This window comes from Streptopelia decaocto (assembly GCF_964273445.1).
Source record: "Streptopelia decaocto genome assembly, chromosome: 12".
NCBI classification, from domain to species: Eukaryota; Metazoa; Chordata; class Aves; order Columbiformes; family Columbidae; genus Streptopelia; species Streptopelia decaocto.
The window spans coordinates 7,505,907-7,530,170 of NC_138667.1; the positions used below are offsets into that span (position 1 = coordinate 7,505,907).

Genomic DNA, 24,264 nt, shown 5'->3' on the forward strand with positions numbered 1-24,264 from the left:
GGTGCTGAGCAGCCTGGCTGGCCGGTGAGATGATTTCTGAAGCGGTGTTTGGATGCATCAGGGTACCTAAAGGACCCAAATACAGAAATGGCCTCCCCAGGCACTGCAGTCCAACAGTGAACCTCTTTGTACGGAGCAAACAGGGGCTCAAATTGAGCTCCAAATACTCATACTGCAAGTTTTAAGGGCAGTTTCCGTCACAGTGAGTCACACTGCTTGTTTTTCCTGTGCTGTGCTGAGCCTCGCTCTCCTGCAGTGGGATTTTTCCCTGGGTTTTGACCTCCTGGCACCCCTGGGACAGTGAGTGGGGTCAGTGCCTGCACTTGGTCACTCCCACTGGTGTAGTTTGCTGTGATTTTGCAGTTTGAGTCCCTCAGTACGAGCTGTGGCTCTGCTCAGCTGTGCTTGGGGTCCTTGTGCAAAGCCCCTCTCCCCACTGTGCCTTTGCCAAGCAGCCGCGGCCCCTCCGGAGCTCTGTGCTCCCTCTTGTCCTCCCCTCACACCTCCCCAGGTTTAAAATGGCTAGTGTCTTGGTTTGAGCATCTCAGCAAATCCTCCCACCTTGGTATAAAACCAATTGATCAACTGATTTAATCCCAAGGAGCGGTTCGGGACAGGGAGGTGCTGCCGGGGAAACCGCGGCTGAATGCTGCAGCACATTGCTCTCCAGACTGCCCGATTCAACCTCATCCTGCTCGTGCTCCTGTGAGGACATACAGCTGCGCTGGTGCTTTCTGGGCCACGTAAGATGCAACTGTTTTGTCATGGAGAACTCCATGGGCTCTGACATTGGTTGCTGGGTGCAGCTCGTGGGTTCCTACAAGGAGAGCAGGGCTTTCCTCCTCGCAGCAGGCAGCCTGTCCATCTTCCATTCTCCCTGTAGCACCTAAACATGTCAGGTTGAATCTTTCTGTAATGTAGCTTCCTCTGGGTGGAAAGTCTGGAAAACTGAGCCACAGCAGCCCACATAGCAATTAGTGTTACCTGATATATACCACCAGTAAAGGTAACGGTGTGTGAAATATTGAAAACCTGAATGCATTTAAATAGACATGTTTGAAGGAAATGAGGGGCGTGAACTGCTCCTCCGCTCACAGGGAGCGTGAAATGTCCTCTGCCGGGACTAAACAGCACTTCAGGAATAGTCATGAAATTAAGAATAAATACCATGGTCTTGTGGTCCTAGGCTACAGGAAGCATACCTATTTTTGGGGGTGGTAAGCAGCATACTGTAAGGCTCAGTGCATTGTCTTAAAGACATTAGGTAAACCTGACATTGCAAGAAAGCAAAACCTCTAAGGATGTGGTTTCCCAAGCCATTTAAACTGCTCTCCATTTGGGCCATTGTCCAAAGGGCATCCTAGTTCCCATGTCCTTTGCAGCATCGGCAAAGCCAGCAGGATGGTCTGGCTGAAAATCAGGCCTGCCTGGCTTGAGATTGCCAAAAACCACTCGCGCCACCCTGCCCGGAGCTCGGCACGGCGGAGTGGGAGATGCCAGTAACATTGCAGAGCAGCAGCTTGTTGAGAAGCTTTTCAAGGCATCATTTAATAAGCAACCAAAGGTCTCAGCAGCAGGACACCCGCGTAGTCAGCATCCTCCTCCTCCCCCAGCTGTTTATTCTCTACCCTTGAAATGTCCTGCAACCCCCGCCGGCAGCAGTGCCATGGCCGGCAGCGGTGCCATGGCCGGCAGCGGTGCCATCGCCAGCAGCGGTGCCATGACCAGCGCAGCCAATCTGCCGGGATCCCGGGGCGGGCAGGCGGCTCTGCAGCTCGTCTGTGTTGGATGTGGAACCAGGGCCGCCCAGCTCTGGGTCAGTCCTTTCGTTTTCAAACGGGGAAAAGTTAAATTGCAGCAGGTTGCTGTTGCTGGCGAGTCAAGAGCTCCATCTTTTTGTACAGTGATGTGCTTTCTGCAACAGGAAGAAATAAGGGGGTTTTTTTCACTCTGAAGCAGGCTGGTGTGGTTTGGTGGGTGGGGGTGTTAGCTTTGTTTGATAACCCTTTCTCATGTTTTATTGGCTGCAGAATGAGAAAAGGGAGAAGTGGTTCTTCCTACTCTTTTAGCGGTATGTTTTTCTTCTCAGGAATTATCCTAGCATATAAAATGAAATAAGAGCCCTCAGATAGCATCAACACTTATAGTCGGTCTAAGTGTGCTGTTTAATGGCAATGTCTTGTTTTTCCTCTGGAGAGAAGAAAATGTACCCCATTAAGTGCTCATGTTACAAGCATGCACCCTGGGGGATAAATATTTCAAATATTAATGCTGAGTAATTTTTAAAAGGTTCTGTATGCATTTTATTTTAAGCATTGTGCAAATTACTTAAGACTACAAAACCAAAATGCAGTTCAGATCAGCTCATCCCATGATCAGTATGTGGTGATTTAAAAATCTGCTTCTACCCACCAGCACAGTTGTGAGTCTGGTCGGGCTTTGGTACAATAGGGAAATTGTAATCTGTTTGCAGCTGCGGGACTGTAGGTAGACAAGATGTACAATTTACGTAGACCGTGGAGTGAAGGGAAGGCTCTAAATATCCTTTCACTCTAATACAGTTGCATGCATTGCAAATGAGTTACTCTTTTGGAAAAAGAAGTCAAACCTGACTTGCATTGAAATTCTCAGCTATCAAAATCAGCAGAGCCAGGGACTCCAGCCAGAACTTCTGTGATTTCCCTGATATCCCTTTGACTTAGTCCATCGCTCTAACTTTTCCATATGCGTTCTCTGATTTATAACACAGCAGTGCTTTATTTTGCTGTTGTAAAATTCTTTCATACACTCAGCCATGCCAAAAGATTCATATGTTGTTGATTAAACAAATTCCCTCTCTTCCAGGATTTTGGCTGTTCTGAGTCTGGTGGTAACTTTAATGGAATAATGAGTGCGGTGGTCGATCGTACGAGGAGGTGGGGAAATACAACATCCCGGCACTTATTGCTCCTAATCAATAAGTTATCCTTCAATTTGCAAAGCGGAACTGCTTTTTTCTACCCACCAGTGCTGCATCTCTCTCAAGATAGGCAGAGCTCGTCCATCAGCTGCAAAGTGCTGGTGGCTCACGGTCATTTGTGGGGGGGATGATGATGATGTTGGATTTTAGTAATGTTGGGAGGAGGATTAACAAGAATTTTATTTCGACTCCTTCACAGGCAATTAGCGACAGCTGCTGCTAGAGAAGGGGTGTGATGATTAACACAGTGACCTTTGCAAAGATCAGCTTCCCATCTTGGAGGGATTCCTTTTGGATGGTCTTGCGAGCTATTAGCACTAGTGGGATGCACAAGAGCTTGGTGGAATAAGGTCCCTGTTTCACTATTAACATAATTGGGTTGTAATAAAAAGGGGTTTCCTGTTAGACGGTGAGGCATTTGCTCTGCTTCAGGACTTTCTGCTTCTTTAAAGCTCCAGAATTGGGCCTTACCAGCACCCACAGGGACATGGTCCTGCGCGCTCCAGACATCAACTGTTTCTTCAGGGCTGTTTCGGTTCATGAGATTTTACTCACTAACTTTGGTACTCATTGTGAGAACAAGGCGAAAGGGAAAGAAATCCAGTCGGGAGGTTTACAAGTAGTGAGAGCCAGGCAAATCCGATTGGGGTTTTTACTGCGTGTGGTGGTTTGCAATCCAGCGTGCCGAGTACAGCAACCCATGGCACGGCCAGCGCCGACACTCGCGTGCCTGGACCTCGACGATTCACCGACGAGGCTGTTGCAGGTTCCTGCAAGTGCATTCTCAGTGCAGGAGAGCAAAAAACACACTCTCTAGGTGCATCCGAGAGCGTTTATCCTCCCCATGCCATGGAAGGACGGTGCATTAGGCAAATGCAGCTTCTTTTAAACTATGAACAGGTTTGCTCAGTCAGGACTGACTACGTGTGCAGGCTCCCAGCTCTTCCCATTCCCCTTTCTCCCCCTTTCTCTCCACCCCTCGCCCAGGTTTGCCTGTGCGATGTCCTCCCTTAAATCCTGTAGAGCCAATGCAATTATTTCGAGGTTTAATGACCCATGATTTCCGTAATGCTTTATTTTGTTCACTTTCAGCGTATTTTTATTCCCCAATCAAATAAAGAGTATTTGAAAAAAAACACCAAGAACAAAGCCTTCGCTTTCCATTTGAGAGAAAAATGCTTTGAAAGCTGTATTTGTGCTACACAGGTAAATAATTAGATTGCTAATGAATTAGCTTTGCTTTGAAGAAGAAAGCTGCAGTGTTCCTAATCAGGTTGTGAGGAGAGACACAGAAATTTGGGGTCTTTCTTTCTCCCAAATAACAGGGGAAAAAGGGACTGCCAAGCTGGCTGAGGCCAGGGACCACCGGCGGGGTGCTGATTTATCCCATCTTGGTCTCATCCCCATCTCATGGTGCCTCTGTGCTTGTAGCATCTTCCAGCTCTTCTATATTGTTTAAATTTCTTGTTTCAGTGGTTTTGCATGCAATGAATTCAGAGGAATAATATACTTTTTCTGTGCAACACATTTCCTTTTCATCAGTTTCAAATTAATATTTGAATTGAGTGGTTACTCCTATATTTTGAGACATGCAGAATGGAAGTCTGTGATATATTTTCATTATATCACTCTATTTTTATATGCTTTTCATCACGAGCCCTGTTATTATGCCCATCCAAAAATGAATAATCTCATATTTTTTCTTGCCTCACAGAGCAGGGTTTTTTTCAGTCCTTTGATCATTTTCATCACCCTTTTCTAAAACCCCTTTTAAGTCTGTAATAATACTCTTCTTTTCAGATGAGGTGAAAACTCTTCTGGGATTAGGCAGCATCATTTTAATAATAATCTTCATGCTATTATTCCCCATCCCGTTCACTAAGCAAACTAACAGCTTGTTTGCCTCCCTTTCCTCCCTTTGTATTTTTCCCTGAATTGCTGCTGCCTGCAGAGGAGCATCAAGACACTCTTGTGCTCTGTTCTCCTTCCTAGCTAATGTTGTTAATTAAGAACCATGTGAAAAATACCTTGATTTCCCTGATTAATTTGCATCTATCAGTTTTGGAGTTAATTTGCCATTTTGTTGCCTTTTCTCCCTGTTGTTTGCTTCTTTTCTGGCTTTGACAAACTTCTCTCCATGTCAGCTCTGTATTTGGCTACTTTGCAAATTCAACTCCTTCTCCATATCCTCAGTAAATCTATTAGACAGTGGCTTAATACCCATCCATATGGCTTCCTCTTGATATTTAACATTTTGCTATGATGAAAGTTCACTGTTTAATTCCATCTTCTTTCTCTGTAGATCAATGGCAGTATTTGCCCTCTTCCCTTCTCCTCCTTAGCTTTTTTGCAGCAAAATGAATTGCCATCTGATTTCTCCATCTATTAAATCACTTGAATGGGTTGATAAACCACAGGAAAAATCAGGTCGAGTTCCTTTTGCAGAAGCTGATGGTGGTTTATACCTACCAGGGCTTTCCTTGCCTGCCAGCGCTTTTGTTTGTGGCACAGTAAAACCCAAGGGATTCGCAGCGATCTCCGAGCTCTTTGTGTCGTTCGGTGTGATTCACCCACGGAGCTGGGCTGCAGAAAGAGATCCCAAACCTGCTCTGCAGGTACCCAAGAGCCGTCTGACGGCTTCTGCTGCCTCCTCTGCCCTGATCCAAGACATTTTAGGCATTGGTGATGGGCATCACTGTTTGCTTTCCTCATTTGTGACTTTCTACATCCTTGCTTTGGGGTCTGCATCCCTCCTTGGGGAGCTTGTTGGGTCTGGGCACAGGCACCTCTGTGACTTGCTCTCCTCTTTGGAAAGGGAATTATAATGTTCACCATCCCCATAATGGGAAATCTACTCCTCCCCATCCCTGGAAACTTACTACTTAGTTGTCTGAACTGGATCTCAAATGCAAACAGTTGCTCCTACTGTGGAACAAAAAGGTGCAGGGGATATATATTTTCCTCTCTCCTTCTAAGGACATATATGCTGAGACAACATTAAAACCCAGCAAGGAGACGTACAACAGGAATATGATCAAAACCTACTGCTGCAAAAAGAAGAAATGATGACTTAAGGGTGCCCATGTTCCCTGGGTAGAGACCGTCAGTGGAGAGATGCATTGCATTTTTATCTCATTACGCTGAGCTGTTGAAGGTTCAAATGCTGTTAAATATACCACAAATTCTTATTAGATGGCTTTATTTAAAAACAAACAAACAAAAAACCCAAACAACAAGAAAAAACCACACGCATCAGATTGCGGCCGGTGGAAGCACTTTCTTTATTTGAGGATCATTTTTTCAGACAGGCTGACTTTTAATAAGCCTCTAGCACTAGCTGATGTATTGACTCAGCACAATGCTGGTGTAGGGGGATGCTCAAGCCCAGCAGCGGCTGCCGACCCGGCGAACAGCGCGAGAGCCCCCGCGGTGCCGGGTGGGTGCGCAGGGTCCCTCCTGCTGCCATCGCCCAGCTGGGCAGCCAGAGCCTTTTGCTGGTGTGGAGGTTGGGTACCAGTTTCTCCAACATGCCGTAGACCCTGACGCTGCAGCACGGTGCTGCGTCCCCTCGGGATGGTGCTTGAGCACGGACTCTAGGTTGGAGCGTAGCGATGGCACCGTGGCGTACGCCGGGGTGGTGGTGGCATCGAAATACATTATTCGGCCCTGATTCAGGATAGCACATGGTGTAGGTAGTGACTGAACTGAATGTAGATAGAAGGCAGAGGATGAACGTAGGGATCTAAACCATAGCTGCTGTTTTTGATGGCTGCTTTGGATGCCCGTGCCCATTGTATTCCTTCCCTGGGAGTGTACAAGGCTGGCTTGGACAGGGCTTTGAGCAACCTGGTCTTGTGAGAAGTGTCCCTGCCCGTGGTAGGGGTTGGAACCAGATGATCTCTAAGGCCCCTTCCAACCCAAACCAGTCTGTGATTCTATGATTATAGTGACTCTGGGACTTGCTCCGTCAGTGCCAGCAGCATCGTAATGCAGCCCCTTTGCATCGAACTGGGAAACCCACGTGCCTCCTGCTCTCTGCCCTGTCTGCCGCTCTCTGTTTTACCAATAATTATGAGTTTACTTTCCACATTACTTGCTGTCTTGGTGCGAATCACAAATTATAACACACTGGTTCTAAGTTTCTATTAAAACCTTTTTGCTTTAAAAACTTCTTTTTTTTTAAAAAAAAAAAAAAAAAAGAGACTTACAAAGAAGCCTGGGGTGTATTTTTATAAGCAGGAGCTAGAAAATGCCTGTTTTGACTCCGTATCTAGGTGGTTCAGGACACAGTGGAGCTGTAAATGTCACATAATGTTTACTGAGTAAAGCATCCATGTTTGCTGTGCGGTGATGGCACTGCTGAAAGGCTTTTTCTGTGGGCACAAATTGGCCCCCAGCAGGGTGGCTGCAACTGATGGAGTCTTTTGGGAGGTCGACCCTGCCAGATAATGTCCCCTCCTGGAAATCTGGCTTTGACTGTGTTTGATTTGTTGCTCAGTGTGTCTTTGTGCTCAGTTCCTTAATGCAAACCAAGTTCTCAGTGGCTGCATATATCCTGAGCTGCCAAAATATATAGGATTTTAAAAGATGAGTCTAAGACTGTGAACAATGGTCTGCTGGCTCATGGAAGGGGAGACGATACATCTCTCACCTTGCTCATCTTACAGGAGCACAGTTAATGTTTCTTTAGATTTGAAGGAAAAGACCTGCTCAATTTGCATTCTGTGTGGCACAGGCAGAGACTTTTGAGGGGATATTTTGGATGCTGAACTATCCTCTTTTTCTTTCTGCTACTTAAGACAGTATTTTTACTGTCACAGCTTACCTGGAGCTCCACATACCCCCGCAGAGTCACTTCCCTGTGGCTTTCTGGGGGATGCTTTGGGGTTTTGTTTGTGGTAAGTCTGTAGTGCTGGTCTCTTCCTTCTGCAGCCAAATAAGCGAAGGGCAACATTTTGCTTTTAACGGTATAAAACGTTTATTGTGGAGTGACTGTGGATCAGTCTGTACCAGTGTGCAAAGTGTCTGACACCTGTGTGCTCCACTAGCCATCAGGTTTTCATGTAAAACAGGACTATCCTTTTTCTCATCTCAGGAGCTGAATTTAACTCACCGATATGGTGTGGTAACTCCTTATATCTATGTTAATGGTCTGGTGAAATTCTGTTAGCAAAATACCTAATGAATGTTGCGCTTCAATCAGGGCAATCTAGAGTGTAATGGTGTAATGTGTGGAGCGGTGCCAGCATTCTATAAATCACTAAATATCAAAATGTAAAAAAAAGATAAAATAAATAAAATAAAAATCCCTAGTCATCTTCTAATTCCAAGAGCTCCTATAAATGGCTGGGGACGAGACCAGGCAGGGGCAGCACAGGCACCTGGCAGGGATGGGGACAGTGGGAGCTGGGGTTCAGGTTGGTTCCCTGTGCTGTTGCGTTTTTGGGTAACACAGATGCTGTAGAATGGGTTGTTTGTGTGCTCTGGGGTCCCCCAGGCTCTTGCAAGTCCTAGAGAGGGAACAGTTATTAATGAAAAGGGTGCTTTAAAAGAATAGTCCTTGCAGATGAATTTTCTGTAAGCAGTTTAGTTTTCTACTCTGACTCCATTTGCGTTGTAAACTGGGACTGACTACACTTTATTTTCATTGTTTTGGCCCTGGAAGTCTTGCAGCCAAAAAAAAGGTGCCATTGTGCTCTTGAAGCCAAGATTTTATAAAGATAAACAGTCTAGAGGTTTGCAGGTTGGTTTTAGTTTTTAAAGAGAGTTCTTCCTAATGAGAGGCAAATCCAGCTAGCAAAGACTTTGCAGTTGCTTTTGAAAAGATTGAGTCAAAGGGAAATCTCTGGCTTTGGCCGTGGGTCCAGTCTGCTGGGAGGGGTTATCTGTGGAGAACAAAACCAGAAGTAATTGGTCCTGAAATATGGACACGTTTAAAATGCACCGTGGGCTCCCTGGGAGGCTGGAGTGAAATTTGAAAGACTAGCGCAGAATACAGAATAACTACTTTCATGACTGTGTATATATGTATGTGTGTGTGTATATACATATATATATATATATATATGCATGACTGAGTGAGATTTCAAGGTGGGGGTTTTATCAGCACTGGTCTGATTTTATGCCCATCTGCTCTTTTAGAATCAGATTAGTTATTTTGCTTTCAGTCAAAACCTGAAAACGGATAAGCAGAGTGGACACAAATGTCCCAGTCCTCACCTCTGATAGCAAACATGCTTTGCATTTAATAGTCACTTAACTAAGGACAAAGCCACAGAATTCCCCATCACAGAGAAATACTTTTTATTAAACGGCTGCTGTCTTGGATGGATGAAAACCCGCGGAGAGGCGGCGGGAGATCAGCTCTGCAGAGCCCATGTCAGGCTCCTGGGGAGCAGCCCGTGAGCCGCACCAGCGTGTGCCCATCCACCGCATCCCGGCTGCTGGGAGAGGAGCCTGTTGGAGCCGTCCCTGCCCACTGCTTCTCCAGCGCTTCCCCACGTCGCTCAGCAAGCCCAGTGCAGGGCTCTCAGCTGGAGACCCCCAGCTAAAGAAAACAAAGCCTGGCAGCTGTGGCCGCGCTCAGCTGGGGCGAGAGGAGGGGGCGATGCTCAGCAGGACCCTTCCTATGGTCACTGTCCCCTGTCTGCAGGCTGCTCCCCTCCCCAGGGACGCGCAACCCCCAGATCCGTGTGGGATGAACAGATGGCGGCTGATGCTCAGCCGTGCCCAGCGCTGCCTTCTCTGCCCTGCGGAGCCGGCTGGGACGAGGCTGTTCGATGCACACACAGAGCCCTACAGCCAGCCTGTTCCTAACAACGGCGTGCAAATATTAAGCATGGCAAAGTGTGAAACCTGCTATTTGCAGCGCACTGGGCGTGCGCAATGTGTGCTGCGAGTCCCCATTCGAGAGGTTTTTTGGTCTCCCAGGTCTGTCCTGCAGATCATCACCTAACACCAACTTTCTTTCTTTATTAAACCTGTGTATTTTAAGCCCGAAGCAATGTGTTGGCACACAAGAAAAAGTAAGTTGAGTCTTATTTTAAATATAGCTAGGAGTTTTTGTCCTGCACTGCTTGAGTCTGCGGATATTTTAAGAGCTCTGCTGTCTTGTGCTGGGAGGGAACACAATAAATATGTAGATAGGGAGTGCTGCTGCTTTGAAAGTTAAGTAAAGAGTCTGTGCTGAACTGACAGTAGCTGAAAAATTTGTTCAGCCTAATTAGCAGCAAATCACTTGTGTGTCCAGCCTCGCTTGTAGAGATGTGAGCCAATTCCCCCCCTTTATCCTCTGCTGCCCTTCGTGGCTTTTCAGAGCACTGGCTGAGCAGATGAGGGTTTTTGTGAGGACGGCAGATCTGCATCAGTGTGTCATTGCAGACCAAGGAGTGCAAAAAGGCATTACTGGAAATTTATGGGAAAACATACGCCCATCTTGGGCTTTGTCTCGGATTGTTCAAACCGTCACCAGAACTGGTCACGATCGATCAGCTTTTAAATTTCATGAAATTTTAATTAAAGAATGGAAGGCCTACGAAGACATCATAGGACAAGAGCAGTGGAAACAAATACAATTTCACTTCCAACCATTAGCCAGAAAAGCAGCAAATGGTTGACTGCACATTACCATTGTGGTCTAATGAAAAGTACAGCTTTTGGCTTCGGCGAGCAGGTCATTAGTGACTGAATAATCAGTGACATTTCCCTTCTGAATCCGACACAAACGAAGTGCAGTGCTCTGGAAAAAGCCATTAAGTACAAAGCCCTGCCTTTACTCTGCTCCAGGTATTGCAGAACACAATCTAGTGGCAGCCTTTAGCTGTGATTTGGCTTTGATAGCATCTGCGGGATAGTAACCCCCCGGTATGCCAAGAGCCAAATGCTTCCAGCCTTGCACAAGGACAGTTCCTGCCGTCATGTCATGCAAAAACAGAAAGTGAGACTTGTTCCTTGCTGGTGTTCAGAGATGCAGCTGGTAAAAGGTATGAGTAGGAAAACCTATAATCTAGAGTACTGGGAAGCTGAAAGGTGTATTCTTATGTCTGAGAGGGACCAGCAGGTAAAGGTTTAGCTCATTGTGGAGTCAATTTAAAGCCTGACATCCTCCTGTGAATTCCTGTGGCAGCTCCCAAAGCTGGGTGTTAACCTGTTTTTCTGCAAATTTTTAAATGTTTTCTCGGTGGGAGTGGAAGGCAACTGGCACCCCACAGGAAAAGGGAAAGACTGGCCTTGTTTATGTCTGTCCCTCGACTTTCTCTGAATAACATGTTGTCAGATGAACGGAGTAATCAAATGGGTGTAACTTCCTCTGCTCTCTCCCAATGTGCCACTGGCTTTGAAAATAATACTGAAAGGTTAATAGGAGCCAGACTGCCTTGGGGGGGCCCTGGTGTTGAAGCAGTGAGTCTTTAAGAAGGTTTTTGTGGGGACAAGAGACCCCATGGGCAAAACTTTTCCTAGGCAAACACCTTACCAGGAGCTGGACAGGGAATCACTGTTGTCTTGGAAACTCAGTGCTTTGGAGCTGGGTATGTCTGATCTTCAAAATTCCTTTTTCTTTATGGACCCCAAAATAGAAGTTGTCGATGCAGTCAGTGTATCTTTTCTCAATGGCTCTGATTTATTTTTAGCCCCGTGTTGGGCAGCTCCGGTGCAATATTTTTGGTCATTAGCTCTCCTGGTCGTGTTTGGGCTAAGGATAAATCTGTCTTGGTTGTAGCCCTGTGAATTATAGCTTCACTGAAAACACATGGGTGACCACAGATAAAAGTGTATGTTTAATGAGTAGTTTCATTAATGATGGGGTAAAAAAGGGCCCAAGAAAGTTCATTAATGACTGAATTATTCCACTCCCAGCTATTGTATAGTTCCAGCTGAAGGCTCTCAATAGTTTTATCACTTTAAAAGAACATGCCGGTAAGATGTTCTTTCAAAATAAAAAGCTTTATTACCCTATCAAAAGTTTCTTATTTATATATGACATTTATGATGCATGCTTAACATATGTATCCAAACACTTGGATTTATATAAGTATCCAGGCAGCAGCTGCCATGTGATATTCTTTATCCTGACGTGTTTTGAAGAGGTTAGATTCCCCAAATCCCTTTTGGCTGCTAGAATTTGGGACTCTCTTCTGCAGCTGGAGGAGGTGTCGGTGCCTGCCCTCATCTCGCTGCAGGGCGCCATCCCCTTTGCCAGCATCTCACTTTCCATCACTTGGGGTGTCATCCAGGAGATGCCTGGAGAAGGCCTTCGAGATGCTGTCTGGGGGTTCTCCTGAATTACCCACTGGAACACTCTTGACATGTGCTCTGAAAACTCTTTCCTTTGTGTGCCGTAAGGAAACCAAAGCAAGAAGCAAGGTGATTAAAAATATTGACATTCCTTGGTTTTGCCGTGGCTTTAATAGACCATCACCACCAGGACTTGCAGTTCTTTTTTCTCTTGGCTCTGGTTCCCCACCACTTGCCCCAGCAGTCACCATCTCATGTGCCCAAACTTCTGGAGATGCAGAATATTGCTTGTAAAATTAATGCCAGCAGCTGACTCCCCTTTTCCAACTATATAGTGAAGAAGAATTACCATGCAGCTTCTTTTTTGCCGTGTGCTTTGGTCACAGAGAACCTGGTCGTATTTTTATATGACCCAGAAACCCAAGTAAAAGAGGAAAATGGAAGTAGCTTTTAAACTGTAGTTCTGCAGCTATAACTGCCCTCTCTCCAGCCTGCTCACCGATGGGTGCGTGCTGGACCACAGCTTCCTAAATCCATGTTAGCCATTGGAACAGGCTGCCCAGGGAAGCGATTGAAACGCCATCCCTGGAGGGGTTTAAAAGATGCGTAGATGAGGTTCTTAGGAAGATGGTTTGGTGACAGTGTTAGGTTAACAGTTGGACTCGATGATCTTAAAGGTCTTTTACAACCAAAATGATTCTGTTTTTCTGTGTTTTAAGGATTGTCTAGATAGGGGAGGTATATGAGAAGAGCAACATGACTGGTGAAGGGACTTGAACATAAGACCTATGGGGAGAGGCTGAGGGAGCTGGGGTTGTTTAGTCTAGAGAAGAGGAGGTTAGAGGTGACCTCATCACTCTCTAGAACTACCTGAAGGGAAGTTCTAGCCAGGTGGGGATTGGTCTCTTCTCCCAGGCAGTCAGCAATAGGACAAGGGGGCATGGGCTTAAACTCTGCCAGGGGAAATTTAGGCTGGATATTAGAAAGAAATTCTTTGCAGAGAGAGTGGTCAGGCATTGGAATGGCTGCCCAGGGAGGTGGTGGACTCGCCATCCCTGGAGGTTTTTAAACTGAGATTGGACATGGCACTTAGTGCCATGATCTAGTAAACGGACTAGAGTTGGACCAAGGGTTGGACTCGATGATCTCTGAGGTCTTTTCCAACCCAGTCGATTCTGTGATTCTGTGAAGTGATAGGCGTTGCTTTTGTGGCTTGAAACCCTCCAGAGCACAGAGGAGAAAGCTTCTCCCTTTTCCATCCGCAGGTGATGTTGTGGACATCTACCAGCGGGAGTTTCTTGCCCTTCGGGACCGACTTCACACAGCCGAGCAGGAGAGCTTGAAGCGCTCCAAGGAGCTCAACCTAGTCCTGGAGGAGATCAAGAGAGCCATCTCAGAGAAGCAGGCCCTGCGGGATATAAACCGGACCTGGAGCAGCTTATCTGGTGAATAAACAGAGAAGCTGAGGATCTTGGGCTGTTTTGAAGCGGTTGCTAATGAGGAGGTAGAGATGTGTGTGTGTGTGTGTGCGGGGCTGCGGACAGGACGTGCTCTTCTCTGCCCCGGCGCGAGCAAATTGTGGAGTTCACAGGGACTTGGGAACTCTTAAACTCCTGTTTAATTAGAGGTGCATATGCATCATTAAACACTGAGATTGCCTCTGCTGAGGATATTTGCAAACTTGCTTGCTTACAAGCTTCTTTTTTTTCCTTGCAAGTCATACATGCCATTTCCTATGGCCATATTGAATCCGTATGGAAAATGGGTATCTGAAGAGAGGAGGGAGGAAGGAGTTAGGCTGGCTGAGCACCCCTCGCCTATTTATTTGTTTTGTTGGTTTGGTTTTGGTTTGGTTTTTTTTAAGTCGCTCAGTTGAAGAAAATTGGATCTCTACGGAAAGATCTGATTTGACCTTCATTTGATCTTAATTCTTCCTCCTCCTTCCCAAATATTTTGGGACTTCTTTAAGGCCCTCATGGCTCCTGCTGAACTTTAATTGGGTTTGTGGTAGCATGTTAAAGGTTGGCCTCATTTTTTATAGCCCAGCAGTAGTCTCGGGTGGCCAGGCTGCTCTTAAAAAGGCTTTTTGCCTTGCAGCCTCTTCCTACCTACTGTTCTTTGCAATTGATTCCCTTTTCCTTTTTAAGACGAAACCAAGTTAAAACTGTGGAATATCACCAACAAGAATGTGCTGCACCTTCCCACCATCTTCCATCATTTGCCTCATTTGCTGTCAAAGGAGAACAGTCTGCAGCCAGCCGTGCATGTGGGACAGGGGCGCACTGGAGGTAAATGGGAATTAGTGCTGCTTCTGGTGCCCTTCCTCCCCTTAGTGCCTGTCCCTGCCCTTTCCTCCGGGCCTCGCCATGGTACAGAGATGAGCAGGACTGGAGAAATGGCTGCATGTGTCACGCAAGCTTCCTTGGGATGGTGGCATGCAGGGTGGGTAAGCCGTGTCACGTCTACAGGGCAGTGCTGTCTGTGCTCTTGACTGGCACTAAAATGTTCTCGATGCTTCTGCCAGGTGTTTTTAGCTGCTTCCCATCTCCAGAGTGCTCTAAACTTTGCCTGGAAGGTGGTCAGTTGAAAGCACAGTTTGCTGGGTGCTTCATGGAGACTCTAACCCAAGACAAATCCCATCTGCAGTAGTACCAGATGATACACTCCTACTCCCAAATCCCAACCCAAAGCCCAAGACCTGACTTATCCCTCCTCAACTGTGGTGCTTTTAGCTATGGGAAGGGTGGTCTTGAAGTTGCCATTCCTGGGCTGAAAAGTCCCCTAGGAGAGGGAGAGTTTCTGGGTGTTTCTTGAGGCATCAGTCTTCAGGGGAGAAAAGCAAGAGTCTATGTGACTGCCATGGGTGTCCTGCCAGCCCAGCACACTGGGGTGCTGCTGGTTGGTACTGGGCTGGGGGACAGGAGTATGGGAACTACATAGCCCAGGAATCCCTCAGCCTGCTGATGACTGCTGGGTTTTAATGACAGAGTGTGACACTGAGCAGGAGAACCATGAGGTGGTCATGGGAGCAGAGCGAAATGTCATGTCCCAGCACAGCCCCCTCTCTAAAAATCTCTCCTTGGCCCTGGGCAGTGTCCGTCGTGATGGGAATCCCCAGTGTGAAGCGGGAGGTGCATTCCTACCTCACCGACACCCTCAACTCCCTCATCTCAGAGCTCACGCAGCAGGAGAAGGAAGACTCCGTCATTGTCGTCCTCATCGCTGAGGTAAGACAGAGCTTTGCCTGTTTACCCCATTTCCCTGGCCCCCGTCCCATCCGCTGTCTGCCAAACTCGGTGCCAAACAGGACGGCTGCCCACCTGGAGGCCAGTTCTGCTGCTTGTTGGGGCAGATAAGCCCAGCCTTGGGCTGCTGTCTGACCAGGATCATTAGGTGCATCCTGCCCAAAATGAAACACCAGCTGGGCCAGAGCAGGTCAGAATCCAGGCAGGCAAACGTTAGCAGCTGCCAGTGCAGCATGTGCATTTCTCTTTCTGGTCTAAGTCATGCTGGCTCTTGCAGGGTGCTTGAGTGGTTGTTCCCAAAATGTGCTGGAGCCAGCTGCATGGCCACATCCGGGGGAGCACTCAGATCGGCTCCTGAAGCAGCTTAATTTCTCCATGCACCTGTAAGACAGCACTAACCCCCCTCTCCAAAGCTGATTTGGGGATGAGACTAATATGATGCCTCTTCATACTGGTCTGTGGAACCCAGAATCAGTTGCTGAATCCAGGGGCTAAAAAGTCTTGATACATTAATCCACAAGAGCTGCTTTTATCTATGGGTTTAGATGGTTATTTTTCTCCATGGCTTTCCCCTCAGGATTATTTTCTTGAGCTCGAAGTGCATTTGTCTTAATTTCCAGAAATCTGGTAAGAAAGATAAACCTCAGTGGTATGTTACTGGGAGCAGAACAAAGATAAATGTCTGGGTTTGCTGCCTGTTTACCCATCATTTGATATTTTGAGTAGCATTTGACTTTTGTGTCTCTGGCTGGTATTTTGTACAAGGAGGTGTTCACGCATGGGTACAGCCCAAAGTACCTGGGACAAGACTCAGTCCTGGCCGTCATTTCCCTTTGAGCCAGGACAGGTTTGGTGGCTGTTTCCACAGTGGATGAGTTAAAGCATGAGAGGTTTTAAGTAACTTGATGGGAAACATCTTCTGCTTGGGACTACTGTAATATATTTTTCAGTTGACTTGAAAACAGGCTGCATGCCATGAGGGCAACACCTGACTTTGTGTGTGATTGCCTGTGATAAGGAAAGTGAACAACAAAGAAATCAATTCTGATACTGGGAAGTGCAGGAGCACACCTGCCACATCCCAGTAGCAGTGATGGTAGTTGTTGCAGATCACCATCACTGTTCTTTCTTGCTGACACAACGTCCTCCATATGTGCAAGTGTCAACCACCACTGCGCCTGCTCTGCCTCTTCCCAAAGTGTTTCTCAATGTACCTGCACTCGGTGTTGCTTGTTAGGGCTCCTCAGGCATGGGATAAAGAGTAAATATCAGAGAGGATGTTATGAACCTGGAGCGGATGCTGGGTAATTTGGAGACTCAGGACAACAAGTGGAGCAACTCTATGTCCTTTTTGGGATGGGGACTTCTCATTTCTGAGTGCCACCGCCATTTCAGTGGCAGCTGGGTCCTTGGGGCAGAGCTGTGCATTTTCTCCCAAATCCACGAGCATCTTTCCTGCCTTTGTTTTTCCCATTGCTGTTTCCTTGGCAGCGCTGGTGTAAGAAATGAGTCCAGCACCACGTGCCTGGGCCCTGTTTGGGAAAGGGACCTTTTTCCTCTTGACAAAACCCTCCCTTGTCACCGTTCCAGTGTGGAAGCGCTGTCCTCAGCTCGTGGCACACATCCCCAGCATCTCGCTTCTCACCTCCGCCCAGCGCTGGTGCAGCAGCAGCCGCTCCCCGCTTCTGCGATGCTGCGTCTGCAGTTCCACCCGGGACATGCGGCCCCGTGGGCCGTGCGACCGCCCCAAACAGTGTCACCAGCAGGAAACAGGCACAGTTTTTGCTCCTGGGTCTCCTGCCCTTTGTTCTTGGATTTTGTTTTCCTGGTCACGGTGCAGATGGTTTCTGTCCGGTGCCTGTGTGTGCCTGCACTTATCTGTCCTGCAGATAGCGGCATGCGGCGCTGCTGACCTTTGCTTCCCGACTGTTACAGATTGCCAGGTTGTTTGTGAGACAAACTGTTTTTTTTAGGAAGAAAAGCGTTGAAATTAACCTGAAATGGAAAACTCATGCTTATAAATAGACCTCTCTTTTTCACAAAAGGGGTAGAGATCCTTTTCTGCCGAGTATTCACTTGGATGAAAGCTAGCGTGTATGGAGAAAAAAAAGATAGCCCAGAAGTTAACAGTGTGTGAACACAGTGCTGGCAGGGGCAGAAGAGCCAGGAGAAAGGATCTTGAGTCCTTTGGGTGGATTTTGGTGTGTGATGCCTTTGGTTAACACAAAGGAGGGCTCCTAGGAGTCTGTCGGTGTGGGGAGAGCCCTTAAACTGGATAAAAGGAGACATGAAGATGAGTGAAGATGTACAGAGGTGCTGACAGTGTCCCGGGGGTGTGTTCAAGGTGATTTCTGAGCCACAGGGGCACAGGCTGAGGCTGAAGGAACTAAAAGTGTTTATCTTTTGTTTTCAGACGGATCCGCAGTACACGGCCGGAGTGGCAGAAAATATCAGAAACTTGTAAGCACTTCCAAATGAGTACAGCGATATGGTCTGTGCCTGTAGCAAGGCCGGGGAATAGCTTCATTAACGAGAAAATACATGCTTTTCTGCTTCTCTTTTTGTTGTTGTTGTTATCTACTTTTTTCAGTTCTTAAACTCTGAGCTGTCTTTGCTGTTGCCACTTCCACTTTATGCTCGTTCTAAAATGCATCTTGTACGTAGCTTCCAGCAGGCTGCCTTGCGCTCACAGTATTTAACACACGCGGTCACGCTGTTTCATTTTGCACTTTCTGTCCTGTGGCATTGCAAGAAGATGGTTTATTTAGGTTTCCAGTGACCTTGGCAACGGTTTCTGTGTCCAGCGCAGCCCTCTACCTGCTCTGCAGAGTCAGAGCAACTGGGCAGCGTGGTAGGGACACCCAAATGTTCCTGCCTTATTTTGCTTTAAAAATCTGTGATTCATTTTTCTTCCTGCTCCAGCCTGTTTGTTTTTCCCTTGTTCTAGGCACTAGTTACATTTGTCTCTCACGCTAGCTGCTATTTATGTCCTGGAGTCAGTGGCTTTTACGGCTTCATCTGTGGCTGTTTAGGCAGAAGCCGGTGACAGATTATTAACCGTGAACCGGTCCAGGCGTTGACAGCGTCAGAGCTCGGAGGCAAAAGAAAAAAGTGGTGAAAGAAGAGGCTGTGACTCCCATCCAGCTCCTGCGATTGCGTGTTTCCAAAGGAGAGACGCAAAGGGCAGCACATCCCTCCAGTGTCCCCGTCCCTGAGCCAATGATGGGAGAGGGGCTGGAATGTGCAGCGGGGGATTGTGTTCCCGGGCACTTGTAGAAGAGCTGAAACAAAGCCCTCCATCTTGCTGTGCAGGAGCTGGCAGGGCTCCCCTCCTTCTGCCGGCACTTATCGGAGAATAATGGACCGATTGTCCAGCAGATCCTGATGAAATTACTGGGTGCTGCTGCGGAGAGTGCTTCTGCGTAGAAGGCTTGAAACTTTAATTGACTTAATGATTTGATTTCTCACTGTCCCCCCCTCTCCAGTGCCTCCTGCTCCTCCCTGATTCACTGACATTATTTTTCTTCCAAATTGAATTGAGCGGTGTGGGGCCAGGGCAGGCTGAGCTCATAGTGCAGGAGCGAGAAAGCCGCCACTGCTTTGCTACAGGTTTTGTCAGCTCAATGAGAATCTTCTGATTCTGATTTGAAAATGTTAGCTGAAAATCTTGCCAGTCCCAAGGAGGGGATAAGGAAGGGAAAAATAAGTGAGAAGTTTTTGGCAATCTCACTGCTTTGTCTCCCTCTGCCCCATCTCCCATCCTCCAGGCTCTGCACAAACAAAGGAAATCAGCCTTGCACCAAATGTTCTCAAAAAGGGCAGTAGAAAAATAACTGGTTTTCCCACTTATCTCTCACAGTTACAGTAATCTCTGGTTATTGCTTGCAGGGCTGTTGTAGGTATACATTTCTCAGAAGGGTGACATTTTCTATTCAAGTTTGACTCTTTAAAGAGTTTTTAACCACATTGTAGGGAAAATAGATGCTGATTTTATCAGCGTAAGGGAACTAGGTAGAATTCCTGCTGGCTGCCCTAACTACAGCCCAACGGTGGTTTTAAGTAACTTATCAGAAATGCATAACATAATCTCTGCAAAATGGCTTTTAATTACTGATGCATTTGGAAAATCTCTAAATACCAGTAATGCCAGCAAGTGCTTTCTTTGGTGCACCAGTCTGCAGGTCCGTTTAATCCTGTAGAGAGTACACGGTGCTCGGGGCTGGTCTTTAAAACTGACCCGTGCGTGTGTGCAGGAGGGAAGAGGGATGCTAGTAGCGAACATGTGGGGCGATTAGAGACCATGGGAGGGAGAGAACAGCTTTAAAATTCCATGGCAGTCCCTGCTGATGTCCTTTGGTGAGGCCTGCAAGTGCACTAGCTGCTGGGGAATTTGATCTTAGAGGCTGTATTTTTTGTTTGGTTCTGCAGCTCAGTGTTCACCCAGCAATTTGGTCTATGAAATGGTGCGTCAGGCATGGAGGTATTTGTTTACTGCAGCTTTTCTCCCTCAGATTCCCAAAGGAAATACACTCAGGTCTCCTGGAGGTAATTTCCCCATCTCCGCATTTCTATCCTGATTTCTCCCACCTGCGGGAATCCTTTGGGGACCCCAAGGAAAGAGTCAGGTAAGAATCAATGAGCTCCGAAACAAGGAAGCCCTGAGTTAAGTAACTGCAGCATCTCGCCCCAACTCCAGCAGGGAAAGCTCTTCTGTAGGGCCAGGCAAGACCCTTAAGCTCGATTTATCCGAGGGCTAGAAGGACGTGGTGTGGGGGAGATGAACTGGTGCCAGCCTTACAGGGCTTGTCCTGTGCTGCAGTGTTTCCAACACCAAGCAAAAGGGTCATTTTAACCCAGATAATATTTGTTTTGGACATCCCTGAGTTTCCCAGTCACTCTTAGCTGACCAGTTTGAGACCAAAAGGCAGAGGCCATATGCCGTCACCTTCCCAGCTTAAACCAGCCTCAGCTGGCTCCCCCGAGCAGCCAGACATGCCAGGACAGACTGGTGCTGCCATCGTGTTTCTCTCTTGCAGGTGGAGGACGAAGCAGAACCTCGACTACTGCTTTTTAATGATGTACGCCCAGTCCAAAGGCATCTATTACGTGCAGGTGGGTTTGGTGCTGGGGGCGGAGAGGACAGGGGTGAACCTGTGAGTTCACTGGGGCTTGTACCCGGAGGAGAGCGGGCAAAGAGCGTGGCCAGTTGTGGAATGCAGCCGAGTGGGAGCAGGTTTTAAGCAGATAGATTCAAAAGCCAGGTTTCTAAGATGTCTCAGAGACCTCCTGCGCAAGGAGGGCAGGAATCCTTATTTTGTTTACCTGTTAGATTGGGTGAGAAAAATCTGCTTGGAGCCTCTTCCAAAATAAACTAGATCTGTGCCAAAGCGTTCCTCCGGTCTATGGTGTGATTGCTCTGCACAGTGAGGCTCTTAATGGAACCTGGATGGGTCATTGGCACTGAGTGTCCTTTCCTCTTGCAGCTGGAGGATGATATTGTGGCCAAACCAAACTATCTCAGCACGATGAAGAACTTTGCCTTGCAGCAGCCCTCCGAGGAGTGGATGATCCTGGAGTTTTCTCAGCTGGGGTTTATTGGTAATGTTCCCCCCCAGCTCACCCCAGTCCCATCAGGCATGGGCATAAGTGCCTACTGGTTCTTGCAGCCACTTGGTCCAACGAGTTGTCCCGATGAGGTGGTAAAATACTTGGACTTCATCCCTCCCTATTTTTGCAATGGCCTTTGTATTGCACAGGGGAGAAAGATGCTCACAGCTAATAATCACTTTTAATAAAAATAAACCTGGTCAGCGGCCCAACAGACAGCCGAGCAACTCAGACGTGACCAGTAGCTTTTAGACTGGATGGGATCTGGAGTTGCCTAAGAGCGTGCAAAAGGAAGTTTACATCAGCACAGAACTATTTTGGGAACAGCAGTACATGGTTGCAGTAGCAGCTTGATCTGTTATTTTGGATACTGGTTTGACTGGCTTAAAATTTGTAGTTTTTGGGGCAGGAAATGGTCTGTCCTGCAGCTGGCTGAATGTTTTTCATCCTTATTTCTCCCTGCTGAATGGAAGAGTTTTAGACCTTTTGATACTTTTGTGACCTATGAGACACTAATGCTTTCTAATTCTGCGATTAATATTAAATCCAGAGCTGTATTAGCAATGCCAGCAGTACTGGTACATAAAACAGAGCTGCATGCTATTTCCTTTATGTAGAGAGATGGACACATCCAACCTCCACAAACCAGTCTCCCAAGTTTTTTCTTCCCAGCTCTGATTTTTGACCTTTTCATACCACAGCTGCTCTCTCTTCTCTCTTTCTTTGTGCCGTAGGAAAAATGTTCAAGTCTCTGGATCTGAGCTTGATTGTGGAGTTCATCCTGATGTTCTATAAGGACAAACCCATTGACTGGCTGCTGGATCACATCCTTTGGGTGAAAGTCTGCAACCCTGAGAAGGACGCGGTACGTAAACAACCTCGGTTGAAGGGAAACCTGTTGTCTGTGGGCAAATGTGCACGTGGTCTTTGTCTCCAGAGGACCTTTCCTGGGAGCTCTGGTGCAAACTGACTCTGCACTGAACCGTGTTGTCCCTGTGGAGTGTGCTGCGGGGTGTCCTTGTGAATTGTGTAAGCGAAGACCTGGGAGTTCAGGCTTTTGTAATCTGCAGCTGCTAGAAAAGGCATTATTTCTGCATCTAAGCACTGACAGGGTATTCCTCCTCCAGTCGCCAAGGAGAGGAGCCATTCCCCATTCTTCTGTGTTGTTGTTCATTCTGGTGTGCTTCTCTGCCTGAAGCCATTCCCCGCTCACTGACTATAACCCCAGAATAACCCCTTGGCTCTGGGTCTGTGTGCCGTACCCGCCTGGAGCAGAGACACGGGCTGCCCAGGGACCTCACCCCAGATGACCCGAGAGCAAGCCCGCCGTGCATAGTGTGCCAAAATAAAGCCAGAGCACGCAAAGCTCCTGTCGGGGTTTCTAGGAGGGTGCAGAGAGGTGAAGCAGGCTCCGTTTTCACGCTCCGTCCCGTTTGCTGAGCCGTGCCTGCACGAAGCCGTGCAGGCAGCAGCACAGCAGCCCCTGTGCCCTGCAGAGGTTGTGTTTGAACTCCCCTCGGCAGCAGCAGCGCGGGGCTAAAGCGAGTGGGAAGGGCAGAGGAGGAATGTGTGTGACAGCAGATGTAAGATGAGCTCACCGCCAGATCCTCTCCTGTCTCCTCTCTGAACATATTGTATTTACTCGTGTGCTCGTTCGCCCTCCTCCCCCGGCGGAGAATGAGCAGCGGAGTCCCCGTGCAGAGCTTGAAGCCAGTCGCTTAGGACAGACCTCATGGCCACAACTACTTTGTGGTGGCAAATGCCAAAGCAAGTGGTCACTCTGGGGATAAATACAGTACTTTTGTGTTGGAGGGGACAGGGCATCCTCAGGGCTCTGCAGAAGTGGGACAAAGATGTGGTTTGATTTGGCCTGATCCCTGGCAGAGGCCGTGAGGTTGGCTCCAGTGCCCCATGTGCAGCAGGACCAGTCTCAGATGATGTCAATAGTGTCCTCCTGGCAGTTCAAACTATGTGCTCAGGTGTGACAGGGTCATCACAGCCGCGGGCAAAGCCAGGTGGCAGGATGCTGGGATGGAGTTGGGAACGATGCTGCCGTCTGTGCTCCCCCATCCCGTCCCCCAAATAATCAGTTTGAGCATTGATTAACTACAGATCCTGCTGCACAGGATCGTCTTTTTCTTAGCTTCTCTTCACTCATTTTATCCTACCTGGTGGAGCCAAGGTTTTCCCAGGGGAAACTGCAAACCTCTTAAATGTGTTGGCTTTTTAAAAATTAACCTACTTTCCATGTGGATTTCTGGCTTCTTTCCCCCACCGTTTGCATGATTAACTCTGCACAGTGCCCTTTCAAACATGACTTTCCCTTGTAAATCCCACTGTGCAGAATCAAATTGGTAGCAGGGAGGATTTGTCTTTTTGATTGAAAGTTTATTTGACCTGAGCTTTTGGTAAGTGCTTTTCCTCCTCTGGATATATTCTGCTCTTTCTTTTTTAACTAATTTTAGATTTACCTGGGGTAGAGCTGTGTGAAAGGGTGACCTTCTTGCCACCAACTGAGCCATTCCCCCTCCTGGCTCGAGTGAGACAACGCTGCCCTCAGCAAATGCTTCTTTAGCAGAAGGGAAAAGAGGAGAAAGAGAAATAAGGAGATACTGTAGCTCTCTCCATTTCCCTTCCTCCTCCTCCTGCTCTTCCGCTTCCTGTCCAGAGTGAGATCAGACCTGATGGGGTTGCATCTGGGGTTGCTGGCAATGAGTAGGGTCTCTCCCATTAGTGTGGCTAGTTTTAATTTTCTAATGTAACGTGAGCTGGATTAGGGGATTATCTCCTCTGCAGCTCGCAGGGGTCATGCCTGGAATTTCCCGGCTCCTGGCAGGGTGGCAGTGGCCCGTGCGGGCAGCCCGTGGCGCGGTCGGTGTGGCTGGCTGTCCCGCTGTCCCCTGCCCTGTGTCACCTGGTGACACAGCACCCAGCAGCAGGGTCGCTGACAGGGTTGTTCTTGGGTGGGAGGCTGCAAGAGCAGACAGTGATAGGGGTGTGTGTGTGCTTCTTTTATTGGAAAAGGCAAAATTTGGAAAACAAATGCCCTCTCTCTGCAGTTCAAAGTGTGAGTTCTTGCCTCCACACTGTCAGTGTTTTTCCCCCTTTGTCCTTCATTCCTCCTCCATCATCTCTCTCCCCCCACCCCACAGAAAATCACTGGCTGGGTCGGAGTTGCATCTCCAGGTTTATTTACATGGTGGGATGAGTGTGAAACAG

General features: G+C 47.7%; 1 protein-coding gene across 1 annotated transcript in view; it reads left to right on the forward strand.

Annotated features, from left to right (window-relative positions):
* MGAT4B (alpha-1,3-mannosyl-glycoprotein 4-beta-N-acetylglucosaminyltransferase B) overlaps nt 1–24,264 on the forward strand; it is a 51,782-nt gene that overhangs the window by 23,090 nt on the left and 4,428 nt on the right. Inside the window, exons 2-9 of the mRNA XM_082063684.1 lie at nt 13,459–13,638; nt 14,341–14,481; nt 15,287–15,420; nt 17,852–17,898; nt 19,950–20,063; nt 20,475–20,550; nt 20,922–21,036; nt 21,780–21,910. Of these exons, the coding sequence (XP_081919810.1) occupies nt 13,459–13,638; nt 14,341–14,481; nt 15,287–15,420; nt 17,852–17,898; nt 19,950–20,063; nt 20,475–20,550; nt 20,922–21,036; nt 21,780–21,910 (938 nt within the window). The remainder of the gene's footprint in view (nt 1–13,458; nt 13,639–14,340; nt 14,482–15,286; nt 15,421–17,851; nt 17,899–19,949; nt 20,064–20,474; nt 20,551–20,921; nt 21,037–21,779; nt 21,911–24,264) is intronic.